Source organism: Haematobia irritans, chromosome 1 (assembly GCF_050003625.1).
Source record: "Haematobia irritans isolate KBUSLIRL chromosome 1, ASM5000362v1, whole genome shotgun sequence".
Taxonomy (NCBI): Eukaryota; Metazoa; Arthropoda; class Insecta; order Diptera; family Muscidae; genus Haematobia; species Haematobia irritans.
Window position 1 is genome coordinate 239,274,479 of NC_134397.1, and position 19,407 is coordinate 239,293,885.

At 33.6% G+C, this 19,407-nt stretch overlaps 2 protein-coding genes across 2 annotated transcripts; one reads left to right on the forward strand and one right to left on the reverse strand.

Moving 5' to 3' along the window:
• The first annotated feature begins 2,215 nt into the window (after positions 1-2,215).
• LOC142235514 (uncharacterized) lies at positions 2,216-4,183 on the forward strand. Its single transcript, XM_075306767.1, has one exon. It carries the CDS (start codon positions 2,216-2,218, stop codon positions 4,181-4,183), a length of 1,968 nt encoding a protein of 655 aa, XP_075162882.1.
• A 9,045-nt stretch (positions 4,184-13,228) lies between these two features.
• On the reverse strand, positions 13,229-18,349 carry LOC142235521 (uncharacterized). Its single transcript, XM_075306773.1, has 2 exons — positions 16,412-18,349; positions 13,229-16,363 (listed from the first exon to the last, which is right to left on the reverse strand). Exons 1-2 carry the CDS (start codon positions 18,347-18,349, stop codon positions 13,229-13,231), a joined length of 5,073 nt encoding a protein of 1,690 aa, XP_075162888.1.
• Between the last annotated feature and the right edge of the window lie 1,058 nt (positions 18,350-19,407).

Below are 19,407 nucleotides of genomic sequence, written 5' to 3' on the forward strand. Positions count from 1 at the left end.
ATATATATTATATATATATATATATAATATATATATATATATATATATATATATATATATATATATATATATATATATATATACTTTATGGGGTCTTAGAGCAATATTTCGATGTGTTACAAACGGAATGACAAAGTTAATATACCCCCCATCCTATGGTGAAGGGTATAAAGAAAGGAGTTTACAATAAAAAAGAATATCCATTCATTCGTTCGATAACAGTCCTTGAGTGCTGTCTTTTTTACATGTTTGCCTAAATTTTATAATCTTTAAAATTAATATTTTCAACTTCCGTTTCCTGTCGATATCATCGTTTATTTTCAAAGGCCTTGATTTGCCTTTGAAAAAATGTTGCCTTAAATATCATTAGAAAATTTGGGTATAAGACATAATAGCAAAATGTGTGTGTGTGTGTGTGTGTCTATGTGAGTTTGGATGTTTGTAGGTTTTTTTTCTCCGGGAACTGGATTCCAGTGATTTCCCCGGATTTTACCTTATTTTCGCTCTTGCTTCCCATAATTTCACAGCGATAATTATTTATGTTTTTTTATTTTACAATAGGGTTTAGATGAAAACAAGTAATAAAAGCCCAAAGTCGGGCAGGGCTATATTATACACTCTACAACTTTTTAGAACAAAATTTGTGATACCATCTGAAATCCTTCAAATTTGTTGTGAGCAAAATGTAGACACCGCAATTTGTATCTGATTTTCTTAAAATTATAAATCTAGAGGTAGTATGGTGGACCAGGACCTATGTAGTGTTTGGTTTACATAGTCCAACTTTACAATACTTTGCTACATTTACACATATTGCCATAAAGCCTGAGCCCAAAACTACTTTTTAATTTGTTTCAAAGTCTAAAATGTAATCTACAAAAATTGTAGGGAATTTGAAAAAAATTCCCGCTTTCCCAGGAATAGAAAAAGTTCGTGAATAAAATCCCCTAGCTATACGCTTCACTTACTGTGTGTTGGCGAAAATATTCATTTTCCCAACGAAAAATTCAAGGAAAAATCATAAAATCATCATTCTTATAAAGCAGCAACAGTCACCCACAAAATCATCAAATAACAAAAACTTCATCATCATCTTAAGCATACAAAACTTAATAATGAAGTTTTGTTTGCTTTGCTTAGCTGTCCACTTGACTAATCTGCATATGCAGTTTCATTTGCAGTGAGTGCATCCCCTGCCCCCTTCACTACAATGCGAATAGCCAGCAGCTTGTGCGTCGCCACCCACTCCTGATGTCAACACTCGCAGTCACTTACCTGCGCACGCATTATTCCTTTGCAGAACAACAACATCGTATACGGGAGCGCAGAATGTTAATAGGTGGATTCATACGCATATGAACAAACAAACATACATATGAACATTAGAATTGCATTGTACGTATATTTGTAAAAGGTTTGAGAATGCAATTGCAGTATCTATGTGGTCAATGACTCCTTTTCAAAATCATATGTTCCGCTGAAATTTAAGTACATACATATCCATGTAGTTTGTTATGTATTTTTTTCTAGACGATAATTATTATTAGCTTTAAGGTTTCTTGTTATGAAAATTAATTTTAAATGATCTCTTCTTGTCTAACCATCAAGGAATAAACAACATAAGTATCCTGAACATTGTACTAATTATTTAACTCTTTTTCTACAGCAAATAAATAAATCGTTGTAATATTTTTATTATTGAAAATATTTGGTTTTTTTTTATTCTTGTCATTTCAACTACGCAAGTTTTCTCAACATTTTATTGGTGCCGAAACCCGGGAACTTTTCCTCGTTTGTTCATTTTAATTAAAAAAGAAATTTTTGTGAATTTTTTTATTTTTTCTCGCGAAATTAGTGAACGGTTTTTCAAAAACAACTAACTTCAAAATAGTGAACACAAACGAAATTTTTCAATCGCTAATCAACATAATTTCTCACATAATAAATAATTATTCATTTATTAATCATTTGAAAATTATAAAAGTTCTAATTGGTGAATTTTTTTTGTGATTTAGATTAACAATTTTTTTTTTCCGCATTTGTGATTATAAAGTTTCGTTTTGTGATTCCTTTGAAATTTATTCAATCGAAACTTTGCGTTATTTGAATCACTGACCGTTTTTACTGGCGAAAAAGGCTACAGTTGATTTTCAAATAAGACTTTATTTGTGCTTTTTAAATTTCATCCTTTGGTGTTGTGTGTGCAAGCATAACGATGTGTGATCTTTCTGCACTTATCAATGATCAACGACAATTATTAAATTTGTTGGTAAAATATCAAAGCCGTTTTGTGGTAAAACATTCCGCGGAGAAAACTCATGGTTATGTAAGCGCCTTGGCCCAAAGGATCGATGATATTTTTAATCGTTTTGAAGCGCAGCATGAAACTATAGTGGAACACGTGCGCGATAATTCGATAAATTCTAGCGAAGTTCCTTATCTTAACGATGATTTCTATCTCGACTTTTCCGAGACATATTTTACATTCAAAGGAATGCTTATCGATTCCTTCCCTGATCGCTCCGTATCACATTCTCCAATGACTAGTACCTTCGTTGCCCCACATGGCCGCTCGGATACGACCATAACTTCTGAATCTAAACTTCCTAAAATATCGATTCCTAAATTCTCTGGAGAATATATTGAGTGGATTCCATTCCGCGACATATATTTTTCATTAGTTCATCAGAACGATTCGTTGAACAAAATTCAAAAATTTTATTATTTGCGAAGCACTTTAGAAGGCGAAGCTGCAAATCTAATTAAAAACATTTCAGCCACTGAGGCTAACTATGATTCCGCTTGGAAGATTTTGGAATCCAGATACCACAACAAACGAATGCTTGTTGGTAATTTAATTTCCAAATTATTCAATATTCCAAAATCAGAAGGCAATTTCCAATCAATTAAAACTTTGCTTGACTCCGCCCAAGAGTGTATTTCGTCTTTACAGAATCTTGATATTAACACCAAAACTTGGGATCCACTTCTTATCCATCTCTTGGTACAGAAGCTTGATATCCAATCACGCCGAGACTGGGAACAGTCTCTAAAATCTTCAACCGAAATTCCGCAGCTATCTGAACTTTTCTTATTCTTGGAAAGAACATTCCGTACGCTGGAATCCATAGCTGGCGAAACTACTAACTCTCCTAAAAATTTTCCCCCGCGGACTGACAAATACCAGAACTCGTCTCAGACAAAAAAGGCAACATTCCATTCTGGCCTTATCACTAAACCTGATTTGCCAATTTGTGTTTTTTGTGAGAAAAACCACAATCTTACCAAATGCTACAAATTTTTGGCTTTGCCACGAACTTCCAAAATTAATTTTCTGAACGATAAAAACATTTGCTTTAATTGTTTTATTGTTGGTCATAATCACGATAACTGCACTTCCATTTTTCGCTGTGCAACATGCCAACAACCTCATCATACAGTAATCCATCCTGAAGATCCTGTCAGTCCAATCCCAAATCCTCCCACTCAGGTAACTTCCCATAGCGCTCAGTCGTTTTCTAGTGTCCTGCTCTACACAATTAGACTTAACGTCAATACAAGCCGTGGTCGATTCCAACTGAGGGCTCTTCTTGATCCTGGCTCACAAGGCAGTCTCATCTCTGAGCAAACGGTGGAGAAGTTAGCTTTAACTAAAACTAGATCTAACTGCAGAGTGGTTGGAATTGGAAATCATCATGGAGATGTCTCAAAATTCACTGTAGAACTGAATTTAGTTCCACGAAATGAAAATTTTGGTTTTTCATGTACAGCTCTTGTTCTTCCCACAATCTCATCATATGCCCCTGATCCTTCATCTCAACAAATTTCATTACCTGAAATCGCAAGGAATAACTTAGCTGATCCATGGTTTTACAATTCTGATCCCATAGATCTAATCCTTGGGTCAGATATTTGTTCTGAAATTAAATTAGCTGGTCAATCATTTATCCATAAGGGACTATTCTTTCAGAACACTTGCTTCGGTTGGGTTTTCTCAGGATCTAGCGTATACTCACCTCCAAGGAGAATTCATATTCATAATACAAATATCATTCCTATACATTCACAACATTCCCAGAATACTAGCAGACATGGGCATGAACATTATTTTCCGAACACTTTCAATTTTTATTCCAGATTCAATTGGAATTCAAAATATTTACCAATACAAAATAGTCCCTAAACATCACAGCATGCCAGGATTTTCTTATATCCCTAACTTTTGCTTAAACATACAACTAAATTGAATTTGAAAATCTAATGTTTTTAAAAAATATTTAATATTTTGAAAATAACCTTTTTTGAAAATAATTTCCCTAGGCTTAAACTAAAACCTCTACTCAAAACATTTGTCAACAAAATAAAAAATCAAAGCTTTTGCACTAATCTAAATTAATATCTATGCTTATTATCCTTTACTTTATACTTGCAGATACACTTTACTTATACATTCACTTTCATACATATAAACTTTTCTTGTATGGATAATTAATCAATAAATTTTCACAAGTATGGAGCCTACTGACAGCGCTGTGAGTCGGAGCATAGCGGAGGGAAACCTCGACTAAAATTCTTCCACCGATAGGCCGTATTTGTAGAAAATCTTCATCTGAAAACATTCGTTCTCCAGGGGGGAGAATGTTGGCGAAAATATTCATTTTCCCAACGAAAAATTCAAGGAAAAATCATAAAATCATCATTCTTATAAAGCAGCAACAGTCACCCACAAAATCATCAAATAACAAAAACTTCATCATCATCTTAAGCATACAAAACTTAATAATGAAGTTTTGTTTGCTTTGCTTAGCTGTCCACTTGACTAATCTGCATATGCAGTTTCATTTGCAGTGAGTGCATCCCCTGCCCCCTTCACTACAATGCGAATAGCCAGCAGCTTGTGCGTCGCCACCCACTCCTGATGTCAACACTCGCAGTCACTTACCTGCGCACGCATTATTCCTTTGCAGAACAACAACATCGTATACGGGAGCGCAGAATGTTAATAGGTGGATTCATACGCATATGAACAAACAAACATACATATGAACATTAGAATTGCATTGTACGTATATTTGTAAAAGGTTTGAGAATGCAATTGCAGTATCTATGTGGTCAATGACTCCTTTTCAAAATCATATGTTCCGCTGAAATTTAAGTACATACATATCCATGTAGTTTGTTATGTATTTTTTTCTAGACGATAATTATTATTAGCTTTAAGGTTTCTTGTTATGAAAATTAATTTTAAATGATCTCTTCTTGTCTAACCATCAAGGAATAAACAACATAAGTATCCTGAACATTGTACTAATTATTTAACTCTTTTTCTACAGCAAATAAATAAATCGTTGTAATATTTTTATTATTGAAAATATTTGGTTTTTTTTTATTCTTGTCATTTCAACTACGCAAGTTTTCTCAACACTGTGACTACGAATATGTAGCGTATCACACGTATTCTTCTATTCTATTGCGGCAAAAGCAGAAAAAAAAACAAACGAAAACACTAAGGACAAAACGAAGGAAATTTTTATACTTGAGTGGCTGCAATGATGTGCCATAATGTGCCATCATTATTGTATTTTTAATGTTTTATTCTGACATTTGAATGACTATGCGGGAATGTTTCACTTCAACTTCAATGTGTGAGCATCAGAGCTTTGGTGTACAAATGTATGTCATAGAGTAAATGAGAGCTATTAAAGGTCCTTGTTTGTGGTGTGGTTTGGTTGGTTTTTGTACACAACTCAACACAACACACGTACACACACACATACATACATACACACGAATATTCTTTGCATTTTCAATAGCTGTCTGATTTGATTTTTCTTCCTTTGGTTTTATTTTTTTGGCTTCTGTCCTCATCTTCTGTCTGACCGAAGGCATAAGAATTCATATATATGTGTGTGTGTGTTTTAGGTCCTTGTAACCTCTTGTCTCAAACTGGTGATGATAATGATGACGGTGGTGTTACTAAAATGTATTTTGGTTTTGTATTTTAGGATAATTTGAAATTTCTTGTTTTTTGTTGTTGCTCATGTAATGACGCTGATAAGACAAGTTTAAGTAATTCTAATGACATTTTAAAGAATTGTAAATTTTTTTATAATATCCTTTTCATATGCATGTATGAACGTTTTGTTTTCTTTGTTGTAGCAGGCCTCTATAATGGAAAGGAAAAACAAAATAAGAGATAATTTTCTCTACACGAATATCACTGATTTGTGATAAAATGAATTTGTGATAAACTGAATAAATTAATTTGTGAAAAAGCCTTAAATGAGGCTTTTTAATCAGCTTTGTTTAAGGTTAAATATTTTTTCGTTTGCCAATTATATAATTAAATTCAGAATAATTGAAGTATATAATAGATATATACCACTAAATGACACAAATCCATGATATCCCTTTGGCAGACAGAAGATTAAATGTGAGTGATATAACAGGTATTTAAAAAAATTTTCGGAGCACACTTTAAATATGCAGGATATTTGCGAATGTTTGAGAATTAATTCCGACAAACAATTTTAAGACTGATCAAACGAAGTATTGTCCATGGATAGCCACTACTTTTTGCCATCAAATAAAAAACAAAAAAAATTTACAAAATTTTTCTATAGAACTGAAATTTCGACAAAATTTTCTATAGAACTAAAATTTGGATAACATTCTCTATAGAAATAAAATTTTGAAAAAAATTTCTATTGAAATAATATTTAAAAAAAATCTATAGAAATAAAATTTTGTTGTTTTTTTGATTTCAGCTTAAAACCAGGCATTAACTAAACTACAAGTATAGCTTAACCATCAAAGGAAAAGAATGTTTGTCAAATTTATTTGGACAAAGCCCTATAGACTGCAAGATGGTTGGACGGACGCACGTTTCGGAATTACCACATTCCTCATCAGCATCCTCTACTTGCAGCAAAACTATCAACCAATTATCAGAAAAAATTCAGGCAGTTCACTAAACCCAAAAGTAAACCACACTTGAACCTTCCGAAAAAGGGTTTTAGTTGATAGCCGGCTTATGCCGAAATAAATTCGTACAAACATATCTCTTTTTCTTATCGATTTGAGTGCAGTTGGCTGGGTTTATTTTGAGCGTGCTTCCTCTTTTTATACCCACCACCATAGAATGGTGATGGGGGTATAATAAGTTTGTCATTCCGTGTGTAACACATATCGATTTCCGACTATAAAAAGTATATATGTTCTTGATCAGGGAGAAATTCTAAGACGATATGTCCGTCTGTCTGTCTGTCTGTTGTAATCACGCTACAGCCTTCAATAATGGCGCTATCGTGTTGAAATTTGGCACAGATTCGTTTTTTGTTTGCAGACAGGTCAAGTTCAAAGATGGGCTATATCGGTCCACGTTTTGATATAGTCCCCATATAAACCAGATCAGTCAAGCACCCACAATTTCGGAAATCCATTGTTTCATCACTTTACATTTGTGCTGGAGGTCATGATCGCAGGCGGCATTTCCCGGAATGCATTTCCATGCAGACGGCATTTCCCGGAATGCCCCTGACAATGTCGCACGGAACAAGATGTTTTTGTAGACTTCCGACAGCATAATACCCTCGACTAACTTGTCCAGAAAAATACCCCCAACACCCTAATATTGGCCCACTATGATTTCTTTGCAGTCTTCGTACTAAATTTCTACCATCCGATCCATGCAAGTTAAATTTTGATTCGTAGGAAAATATAGCACATATCCATTGCTCATGAGGCCATTTAAGGTATTTTTGTAAAAATTGAAGGCGCCTTAGCCTATTTTTCGTGGAAATAAGTGGACATTTTTGTGTAATCGCACTCCGGCTTCTAATGCTCTACATCTGATCGTTATGGTTGATTCTTTTGGCGTAGCCTTACGTTTTCTCCTACCCCAGTGTCTAAAGTATGGCATAAAGGCCTATGGCGATCAGTTTATGGCCAAATTAAGCAATGAACTTAACGATATTCCCTCAATGCCATTTTTGTACATTTAATCCATCTTCTTATAGCTCCTTATAACTATTTCAGGTAAAAATACAAAAAAAAATGCCCTTAAAGAAGAACAAATTACAGGGTGCTAGGTAGTTGCAAATATTTTGAAGATGTCGAATCAAACGATTCTTTACCTTTCGTGAAATATCAATTTTTAATAACAACCCATTCATTTTCCCAGATAGAATTTAGAAATACCACTCAATAACGATTATTTTTTAAGTGGAAGCGAAACAATAAAGTTATTATTATGGGAGATATTCCTAGATTAAGTTCATGGTAGGGCTAGTTGCAAAAGTTCTGAACAACACTGTATATACAAGCTATATCTAAATCTGAACCGATTTCAATCACGACACTATCAATTGTACTCTTTGTGTAAAATTTCAATCAAAATAGGGCAAAACTATGGTTTCTGAGGCCATATAAGAGCATATCGGCCGAAAGATATATATGGGAGCTATATCTAAATCTGAAAAGATTTTCTGCAAAATTAATAGGGTTCTATTCCGACCCAAAAGTCGATTCGATTTAAATTTCGACCTAGCGTTTGATTTCAAATATGTGTTCACAGACAGACGGACATGGATAGTTCGACACAGGGACCGACCCTAAGCAATATTGCCAAAGACACCATATGTCTATCTCATCTCCTTATGGGTGTTGCAAACATATGCACTACCTTATAATACTCTGTTCCACAGTGTGGCGTAGGGTATAAAAATGTTGACAAAACTTTCTATAAAAATAAAATACTGACAAAATTTTTTATATAAATAAAATTTTGACAAAATTTTCTATAGAAATAAAATTGTGACAAAATTTTCTATAGAAATAAAATTTTGACAAAATTTTCTATAGAAATAAAATTTTGATAAAAATTTCTATAGAAATAAAAATTTAACAAAATGCTCTATAGAAATAAAAAATTGACAAAAATTCTCTATAGAAATAACAAAATTTACAAAATTTTTTATGAAATAAAATTTTGAGACAATTTTCTATAGAAATAAAATTTTGCAAAATGTTCATATCCTACCCATCACAGTTGTATACTTTTGGCAGAAGTTGTTAATATTATTAATTGGCCAAATATTGTTTATATTATTATTGGCCACATCTCGCCTCCTATCTCTGCGAAATCTAGTCAACTTCCTTTTAAAATTGCTACTGCAAATTCGCGAGACATTTTAACAATATTAAAAGGAACAACTATATACGGCCGTAAGTTCGCCCAGGCCGAATCTTATGTACCCTCCACCATGGATTGCATAGAAACTTGTACTAAAGACTGTCATGCACAATCGAATTACTTGGGTTGCGGTAACACCAGCCGATGCACAGTGGGTTGAGCGGTAGGCAAAGTGGCGATTAATTCAGGAAAGCCGTAATTTTAAAATATTGTTATTTTTTATTGATGGATATTCATAAATACATAAAAAGGCATAACTAGAAACAACAACAAAAATTTTAAAAATTGTTGTTTTAATCTTTTATAGCCTTTTTTGTATTTTGGAAAAAGTGGTCTTATATCACAATTTTCGCTGTAACTTTTCAAAGAAAAACGATAAATTAGGAAATGCAATTGAAAATTAGAGTATACTTAATGTGCTTTTAGAAAAAAAATGTTCTTAAAAATAAAAATTAATAAATATTTAATCTGTATTTATATACCCAAAATTTTAAATTAAAATCCGATTTTTTTTTCTTCAAGTTCCGTAATTCCACATATTTAAAAAAAATTATTTTAGAAAATATTATTATATCTTATTGAACAATATTCATAAAAAACATAGTATAAAAATAAAACAAACAACCATTAAAGGAAAAAAATAAGTAAAAAAAATATAATTGTACCGTTTTTTTATTTACTTCATTTCATTAATTTTAAAAGTATTCATAATCATCATTTACTTCACAACCATTATAAAATTAATTTACTTAATAATAATAATTTTCTTCTTAATCATCATACAATTCGTTAACATAATCTTCATCTTCATTATCTTCGTCACCATTATCATTTTCATTTTGGGTAAGAATAAGTAACTCCAATGCAGTCTAAGGCATTTGCTGCATTTTCATTTTGCAACTCTTTCTCTTGCTCGAAATAAATGGATCTGAACTTAGAAGAAATCTATTAAAGACGTCTTCTATTGTATTTTCCTGACTGAATTTACGGGAAAAGTGCTCCCTATAGCTTTTGAAGTCCTTATTTCTGGCTTCCTGATATTCTTCAGTTAGCTTACGAAGCTTTGTAAATAATTTGGAATTAATTAATTAATTTTTTTTTCGTGAGTGCGCGTGATTTAAAATTACTCACGTACCCATCTCTAATAAACTGCACACTCAGTAGCTACAATAACAAATACTAAACGGAATATAAAGACAAAAGCTAATAAGGTCAAAGTGATTTTTTGTTTGTTTTATTTTTTCATATATATTTTTAGCGACTGGAGTTATTTTACAAATTCTTTAATAAGTCAAAAAATGCAACAAAAAGGCAAAAAGATGTTTTGGAATTTATAAGCTGAAAATTCATATTTTAAGAAAATATAAGCAGTTTTACAAAGTTTCACCGATAATTCAGTTGAAATCCAATACAAACATCAAAAATACCTCATTTTTGGAGCAATTTCCTAATATTTTTTTTCAATATTTAAAAAACATTTATCTAAACAAACATATATTTATCATATGCTCAAATACCTGAAGTAGACGGCTCCATTATAAAATTTTCACTTTTAGAAGTCTTAATTAAAAAAATTATCACTGGAAATATGCAAATTTTCACTTTTAACCAATGCGCGCAAAAATAATAATAATTATTGAACTTTGAAGACACACTGCAAATAAAGTAAACGACTAAGAACTTTTATTTTGGCAAGTAGTGATGTAGAATTTTATCTTCTTTCACCCGGTACCAAATACGGTTATTAAAGTTAAAGTTCATCTTTTGAATTAATCGCCAGTTTTGATGGATTTCAACCCTCTGTGCGATGGCGAGGTATCTTAAAACTTCTTAACACCGTCTTCTCAATTGTAAGTTAGTCCATACAGGATATATTAAACAATAAAAAGCCGACTAAATACGTATATAATTCAGTTCAACAAAATTTTCTATAGAAATAAAATTTTGACAAAATTTTCTATAGAAAAAAAATTGTTGACAAAATTTTCTAAACCAATAAAATTTTGACAAAAAAAAATTTTCTATAGAAATAAAATATTGACAAAATTTTGTATAGTACTAAAATTTTGACGACATTTTCTATAATAACAAAATTTTGACAAAATTTTCTATAGACATAAAAATTTGGTAGTTTATTTTTGGGGATCGGCTATATATAACTATATACCGAAAATGACCAATTTTGGCATGGTAGTTAGCGGCCATATACTAGCGCAATGTACCAAATTTCAACCGGATCCAATGACTTTTGATCCTCCAAGAGCTCCGGAGGTCAAATCTGGGGATCGGTTTAAATGGGGTTTACATATAATTAAGACCGGTATGAACCAATGTTTGAATGGTTGTTGGAGACCATATACTAACACCACGTACCAAATTTCAATGGGATCGGGTGAATTTTGTTCTTCCAAGGGGCTCCGTAGTTGTATACTTGAGGAAACTCACATGAATTTCCTCTAAAATATTTTTTCCATATATTTCGTCTAAAAATGAGGATATATAAGTTACATTCATTAGCTAAGGCTTCGTGTGTGTGGTCTATGAATGTACAGCTACTCGTATCGCCTTTTGTTTAAATGTTGTCTACGCACTTTCTTTTCAACTTCTCGCAAATTACTGAATTCTCTTTCGAAAACTTTAATCTGAATTTGCTTGTTAAAAACCTAATATTCTTGCGGAAATAATCCCACTTTTGAAAGGTCAGCAATCTGAGTGGATCTCTTGATTCCATATCCTGTTGACAGTTAAAGCATTAACATCATTTGCATATGTGTATCACAACCCATTCCCTAAATTGGCAAAATCCATGTCCTTCACATTACAATGTGACAATTTTCTCAACTTTCAAGAATTCAAGAATTCTCCCAAATTCTCTTTCTCTCACTAAATCTGTCAACGCCAAAAGCCCCAAGAGTTAAAACAAGAAAATGGAAAATCCTAATATTTGCATAAAAATTCCCTTAAAAAGACAATTTAGCACCAAAATGTTTCATTTTTGTTTCCGAGGAAAACATCAACACATACTGTTTAAGGACTGCCTGTTTTGACAGCCCTGGAATTTGTCCAATATGTAATGGGACAAATTCCTAACCCAATGGTTCGGTTTGGGTATGCAAATTGTATTGAAATATAAAATAAAACGTTACCTTGTGTTTGGGCCAACTTCCAACTTACGAGGTAATACACAAACGGAGTACTCTTTTCTCCTCTGAATACCACAGAAATAGAGTCAGCTTCACTTCCGGTAAAAATTTAATATTATCAGGGAACACTATGAATTACCACACTGAATATGTCTCAATGATAATGTTTATACTGATTTTCAGATATGGATTATATAGAAGTATCTCACTTTTTGATTAAATTAGTCCAAATAATTTGGTTTAAATATTTCTATTTCGTCTCCACTAAGTTAATAATTGTCCCACAATTTTACACTGTTTCGAATTATTTACTGTCTCTGTGCACCACAATTTCCTGGCTCAATATTTCACACACTTTTTTCCAGTTATTATAAATATCTATATGCAAGAGTTATTCGAACACACTTCTAATTACTTAGAATGTCTCTATAAACATCACTATTGGCCCACTGTAGTAAGAACACGATCGTTTCACTTCTACACCTTTCAATAATGATTTATTATTTGCCAAACTTCAAACTTCTAATAATACAAAAAGAAGAGACAGTTATAATATATGTACATGTGTATGTATGTCAGCTTGTGTTTACATTATGTATATGTTGATCGTTGCCCCAAAGTGTTGCAACAACAAAAACGAAAATATTGTAAGTAGAGAATCAAGAATGACATTTACGATATTGGTAGTAGGGATGCCAGTATGAGATACAAAAATAGAGATTCAATATCAAGACTTGAATTCAAAGTAATTTCAAACAATTTTCATGTTGAATTAAAATGAATAAATGATTGGTAAATTGAATTCATGTATACTATTTGAAACAAACAAACATAAGAAAAAACAATAAATCATGGTGATTTAACATGCCGGGCCCCATTGAAACCCTTGGTTTCAATCAATTGGTAGTTTCGCCAACTTTGCCACCGGACGTCTAAGTAGATTAGTTGGAGTCCGCACATCAGCAACTCTAGCATAACCATCAGCACCTGGGACAATGTTTGTTACACGGCCAGTGATCCATTTAATCGGTGGGACATTATCTTCATGGACGATTACCATATCATTGACATTTAGCTCTTGCTGCGGGGTTTGCCATTTATGACGATGTTGAAGTTGAGCCAAATATTCTTTATGCCACCTGCGCCAGAAATGTGATTTCACTGCAGAAATTCTTTGCCATGATTGCAAATGGGAGATATCTGAGTCAAAATTTGTTCTTTCTGGTAAACTGAGTAAAGGACAACCAATTAAAAAATGTCCCGGTGTAAGGGCTTGAAGATCATTGGGGTCAGTTGAAGCTGGAGAAATTGGGCGAGAATTCATAATGGCCTCTATTTCCACTAAAGCTGTGGATAATTCCTCAAATGTGAGACGTGCATTTGGAAGAGTGCGAAATAAGTGACTTTTCGCCGATTTGACCGCCGCCTCCCATAAACCGCCAAAATGAGGTGCTCTGGGTGGGATAAATACAAATTGAATATGTTTTGAGGCAGAAAATGATTCGATTTTGGATTTTGTTTCCTCTAAGTGAAATTGTTTGTGGAATTCCTTTAATTTAGACTCAGCACCAATGAAGTTTGTGGCATTATCGCAGTATATTTTGGATGGAAGACCTCTTCGACCAATAAACCGCTTGAGAGCTGCTATGAAAGCATCACTCGTAAGGTCGGAAACTGCTTCGAGGTGGACTGCTTTTGTCGCAAAACAGACAAAAACAGCTATATACGATTTGTAGGGCGCTTTTCCTCTAATTCTGAGATACGTTGCAATCGGACCAGCAAAGTCAACACCAACAACCTGGAATGGGCGAGAGCCAGATACACGATCCTTTGGCAAATTTCCCATCACCTGAGTCAAAAGCTTTGGCTTATATTTAGTGCAATGTATACAGCTATAAACCACTTGTCTTGCTAACGAGCGACAATTGATGATCCAGAATTGTTGTTGTATTAACGACACCAGAGCTCTAGGGCCAGCGTGGTAATTTGATTGGTGAAAATGGTTTATCATAACTTTAACAAATGGGTCAGATTTAGGCAGGAGGAATGGAAACTTCATATCTTCAGGTAAGTCGGAATTTAGAAGTCGACCTCCAACACGAACTAATTCGACTCCATCAACTTCTTGTATGAAGAGAGCCAAAGACGATAAATGGTTGTGTAAAGTCCCAGTATTGTTTATTTGCTTAATTTCATTCGAAAAATAGTGACGTTGAATCGCCCAAATAATACGGTGAAGTGAATGATTCAGTTCATCAGGAGATATAGTGAGGCAGTTTCTAAGTTTTTTCGACTGAAATCGGAAAATATATGAGAAAATTCTGAGGCATTTCAAATAGTTGCTAAATTTGTGAACCGCTTGAACTATATATGGCACATCTTCTTCTTGCGCGAGTAAAATTGTTTTCCTTTTTTCTATCGTCATTTCTTCTTCGCTGACATTCGGACCATCAAACGGTGGCCATTCAGATTCGGAAGATCGTAGAAACGATGGGCCATAAAACCAATTAGAATTCTCCAGTTCGATAACTGAGCAACCTCGTGACACTAAGTCTGCAGGATTTTGGTCTGTAGGTATATATCGCCAATATATATCATTTGATAAATTTTGGATTTCAGAAACTCTATTACCGACGAAAGTTGATAAAGTTGATGAATGAGTTCTGATCCAATGTAATGTAATTTGCGAGTCAGACCAAAAATTTATTGTTGAAATTGAAAAATTGAAATGATCTTTTAGTTGATTCCAAAAAATTGCAAGTAAATGTGATGCGCACAATTCTAACCGGGGCAAAGATCTTGTTTTTAGTGGGACAACTCTAGATTTTGAAGCTACCAGATTTGTAACAACATTGCCGAATGAATCGATGCATCGGAAATAGAGACAACAACCATACGCTTTAGTAGAGGCATCTCCAAATCCATGTACTTGAAGATCAATCAAATTGGTTAAACGAATGAATCGAGAAATTTTTAATTGGGGTAGATTATGGTAATCAGCCAAAATATTAGTCCAAGCACTATCAATTTCTTGAGGCACAGATTCATCCCAATCACATTTTAAAATCCAAAGTTTCTGTAGCAAAATTTTTGATTTAATGATTAGAGGGCTGATTAACCCCATTGGGTCAAAAAGCGTAGATGTAAGAGACAGAATTGTTCTTTTCGTATTATGCGAATACGATTTTGATGGGCGAAATTCAAAGCGGAAAGTATCATCTGAGGTGTACCACGATATTCCTAATGTGCTAGTATAATCATCGTCAATTCGAACCTCTTTTATACCAGTATCAATCAAGTTTAAATTGGGACAGTTACTATGCCATTTTGAGAGAGAGAAATTTGAATGAGTCAATATTTCTGTTACCTCCTTTTTGATGAGTTGCAATGTATGCAAATCATCAGCACCAGTAATCATATCATCAACATAGAAATCTTTTGTGACAACAGCCTTGCCACATTCGTGAGAATTGGGAAATTGTTCTGCGGCATAATGAAGACTTCGTATTGCTAAATATGGGGCAGATGCAGTTCCATATGTGACAGTATTCAGGGTATATGTTTTAATCGGACTGGTAGAATGATCACGCCATAAAATCAGTTGCAAATGTCTATCATCAGGATGGACCAATACCTGCCGATACATTTTTTCAATATCGGCTGTAAGGCCATACCTATGACATCTGAAGCGCAGCAAAGTTATTAGTAACTGATTTTGAATTGTGGAACCAACCATCATGATATCGTTAAGAGACAATTGAGATGAGGATTTGCATGATGCGTCAAAAACCACACGAAGTTTGGTCGAGACACTTTGAGGTCGTAAAACACAATGATGGGGAATGTAATAGTTTGGAGAAGAAATCGATTTTTCTTCTATTGGAGACATATGTCCTAGCTCTTCATATTCTTTCATAAACTTTGAGTACTGTTCCTTCAATTCAGAATTTTTATTTAATTTTCGTTCAATAGAAAGAAAACGACGAAGAGCTATGTCTCTTGAATCACCAAGAACCATTGGGTCTTCCTTAAGAGGCAATCTCACAATGATTCTTCTATCATTTTGGACCGATACATTTTTAATGAAATGATTTTCGCATTCCTGTTGTTCCAATGAAAATGGTTGGCGTTTGCCTTCAACAGATTCTAATTTCCATAACATTTCAACATTATTATTGATTTTTGAAAATATATCTTCTGAGACAACATAACTTGTTTTTGAAGGTCGATTCAAATGATTACTTGTATATTTTCCGGAAACAATCCACCCTAACAGTGTCTTCTGTAAAGTCGGTAGATTTTCCCCAAGACGAATTTGTCCCACAGAAAGAAGTGAGAAAAATGACTCGGCACCAAGTAACATATCGATACCACGCCTACGATGGAATTCAGGGTCAGCTAATTCAATGTTGTTGGGTAGATTGAAATCCGTTATCGATAAATTCTCATCAGGATGATACCCAGTTATCTTTGGGGAAATTAAGAAATCGAGGGACAATTCGAAATTATTTAATCGAGATCGGACAGTACTTTGTGTTTTGTATGAAACTTTTACACCAGAAGCACCAATTCCCAAAATATCTATAGGATTTTTCGATTTCCGTAAATTGAGTGAATTTGAGAAAGATTCCGTTATGAAATTTACTTGAGAGCAAGAATCAAGAAGTGCTCTCCCCATTCTAAAATTCCCCTCAGAATCTCGAATTAAAACCAAAGCAGTCGCTAAAATAACATTACTTATTTGTGAGTCAGAATTTTGTCGAAATGTACCGTGAGTTGAGGCAGATGACGTAGTCGGAGTTTCTTCTTGCTCCTCTTGCTTATGTAAAAGCGAGTGATGTTTTTGTTTACAAAATCTGCATGAATATCGAGATGGACACTGCATATACATGTGTCCCTTTGCAAGACAGTTGAGACAAAGTTTTTGTTGTTTTGCTTGCTCCATTCGTTGATTTGGAGTCAAAACAATGAATCGTTGACAAGTTGTTATAAAATGACCAGATTTTGAGCAATGATTGCAAATTATTTCTTGAGTCATATTTTTCGCCAGCAATGAGTGTTGCTTCGATGGTTGATTATTATGTGAATAATTCGATGAGGTAGATGGGTTTTGTTGTTTAGATGTTCTTCGGCACTGTGCATCGAGTTGTTGACAACGTCTGTCCAACATAGAGCAGCAATCAGTCCACGAAGGTAATTTCGAGTAATCAATAAACTCATCCCATTTCTGTTTTGTATCAGGGTCAACTTTGCTCATTGCCAAATGAATTATGAATGCGTCACAAATTTGTTCATATGAGCCAAGTGATTTCAGAGAACTATAAAGGGCTGATATAGTGTCTACAATATTTCTTAATTGCTTTGGGACAGGTTTACTTGATTTAGAAATTTCAAACATTGATGTTACGTTTTCCAAAAATATCAGTGTGTCATTATCGTACCTCTCTTTGAGTCTGTCGAGGGCACTCTGATAGTTTTCATCTGTGACTTGAAACGCTTTAATTGTTGATAAGGCCTCACCACTGAGACACGAAAGTAAATGGTTGAATTTTTCCGTCACTGGAATATTTGGGTCCTTATGGACTAAATTGTTGAAAGTATTTATAAAATTTTTGTATTCTAAATACTTTCCATCAAACTTGGGAAGTTTCAAGTTAGGAAGACGACTTGATGAGTGTTGAGGGACAGAAAAAGATTGTTCAGTAACACTATGCCGTCTACCACTACCAATCAGATCTAAAATTTTGGTCTTAATAGTGATGTAAAGTTCATCTATATCAGCCCTACCATCGTCTAGAGGAGACAGCCTTTCAATTTGGTTCTGATAATACGAAGCCTGTTTGTAGTATGACTCAATAATGCCTAATCGACATTCTAACTCAGTATGAGACAATATATTTTTTCCTTCGACAACATTTTTGATTCGGGTCATACTACCTTTCGATGAGGCACGACGCTGTTTTAATTCTTCAAGCGATGGGCTTGGCTGTGTTATTTCTTCACCGTTTGGCATTGTATATTTTTTTTTTAGTTCAAAATTATGTATACAAAAACTCCGAAAATATACTTCCCAATAAATTTAAATTTCGAGACAGAATCAATATAATATGATTTATAATTTGAATGTTGTTGTAAAAAAATTCACCGAGGCAATTTATTTCCTATGTGAGGATTGCAATGTATGCGATGTGATTGCCCTTTGAAATTCCAACAACAATCCAATATGTGAAAAATCAAAATTAAGAAATGGTGGAAATTCGATGTGGGCCAATAACATAAATGATTTTATTCGCGGCACAAAATATTACCGAATGCAATTTAAAAATGGCGTAAAATTTCCAGGGGCAAAAACAAATGTATTCCAATAACGTTGTCAGTGATTATGTAACCGCACGAATTATACAAATGGGTTTTCGTGGTACTGAGACACTCGCTACTGAATTTTATTAAATTCAGAATATTAAAAAATGTTACAATGCCACTGAATATTTGTCCTGTCACGGTCGCCAATGTTTAAGGACTGCCTGTTTTGACAGCCCTGGAATTTGTCCAATATGTAATGGGACAAATTCCTAACCCAATGGTTCGGTTTGGGTATGCAAATTGTATTGAAATATAAAATAAAACGTTACCTTGTGTTTGGGCCAACTTCCAACTTACGAGGTAATACACAAACGGAGTACTCTTTTCTCCTCTGAATACCACAGAAATAGAGTCAGCTTCACTTCCGGTAAAAATTTAATATTATCAGGGAACACTATGAATTACCACACTGAATATGTCTCAATGATAATGTTTATACTGATTTTCAGATATGGATTATATAGAAGTATCTCACTTTTTGATTAAATTAGTCCAAATAATTTGGTTTAAATATTTCTATTTCGTCTCCACTAAGTTAATAATTGTCCCACAATTTTACACTGTTTCGAATTATTTACTGTCTCTGTGCACCACAATTTCCTGGCTCAATATTTCACACACTTTTTTCCAGTTATTATAAATATCTATATGCAAGAGTTATTCGAACACACTTCTAATTACTTAGAATGTCTCTATAAACATCACTAT

Coding starts and splice junctions, on each gene's coding strand:
- LOC142235514 (XM_075306767.1), top strand. CDS start 2,216: ATGTGTGATCTTTCTGCACTTATCAATGATCAACGACAATTATTAAAT.
- LOC142235521 (XM_075306773.1), bottom strand. CDS start 18,349: ATGCCAAACGGTGAAGAAATAACACAGCCAAGCCCATCGCTTGAAGAA. Junction 16,364..16,411: donor AAAATCATTTCATTAAAAAT/GTATCGGTCCAA, acceptor TTGCCTCTTAAG/GAAGACCCAATGGTTCTTGG.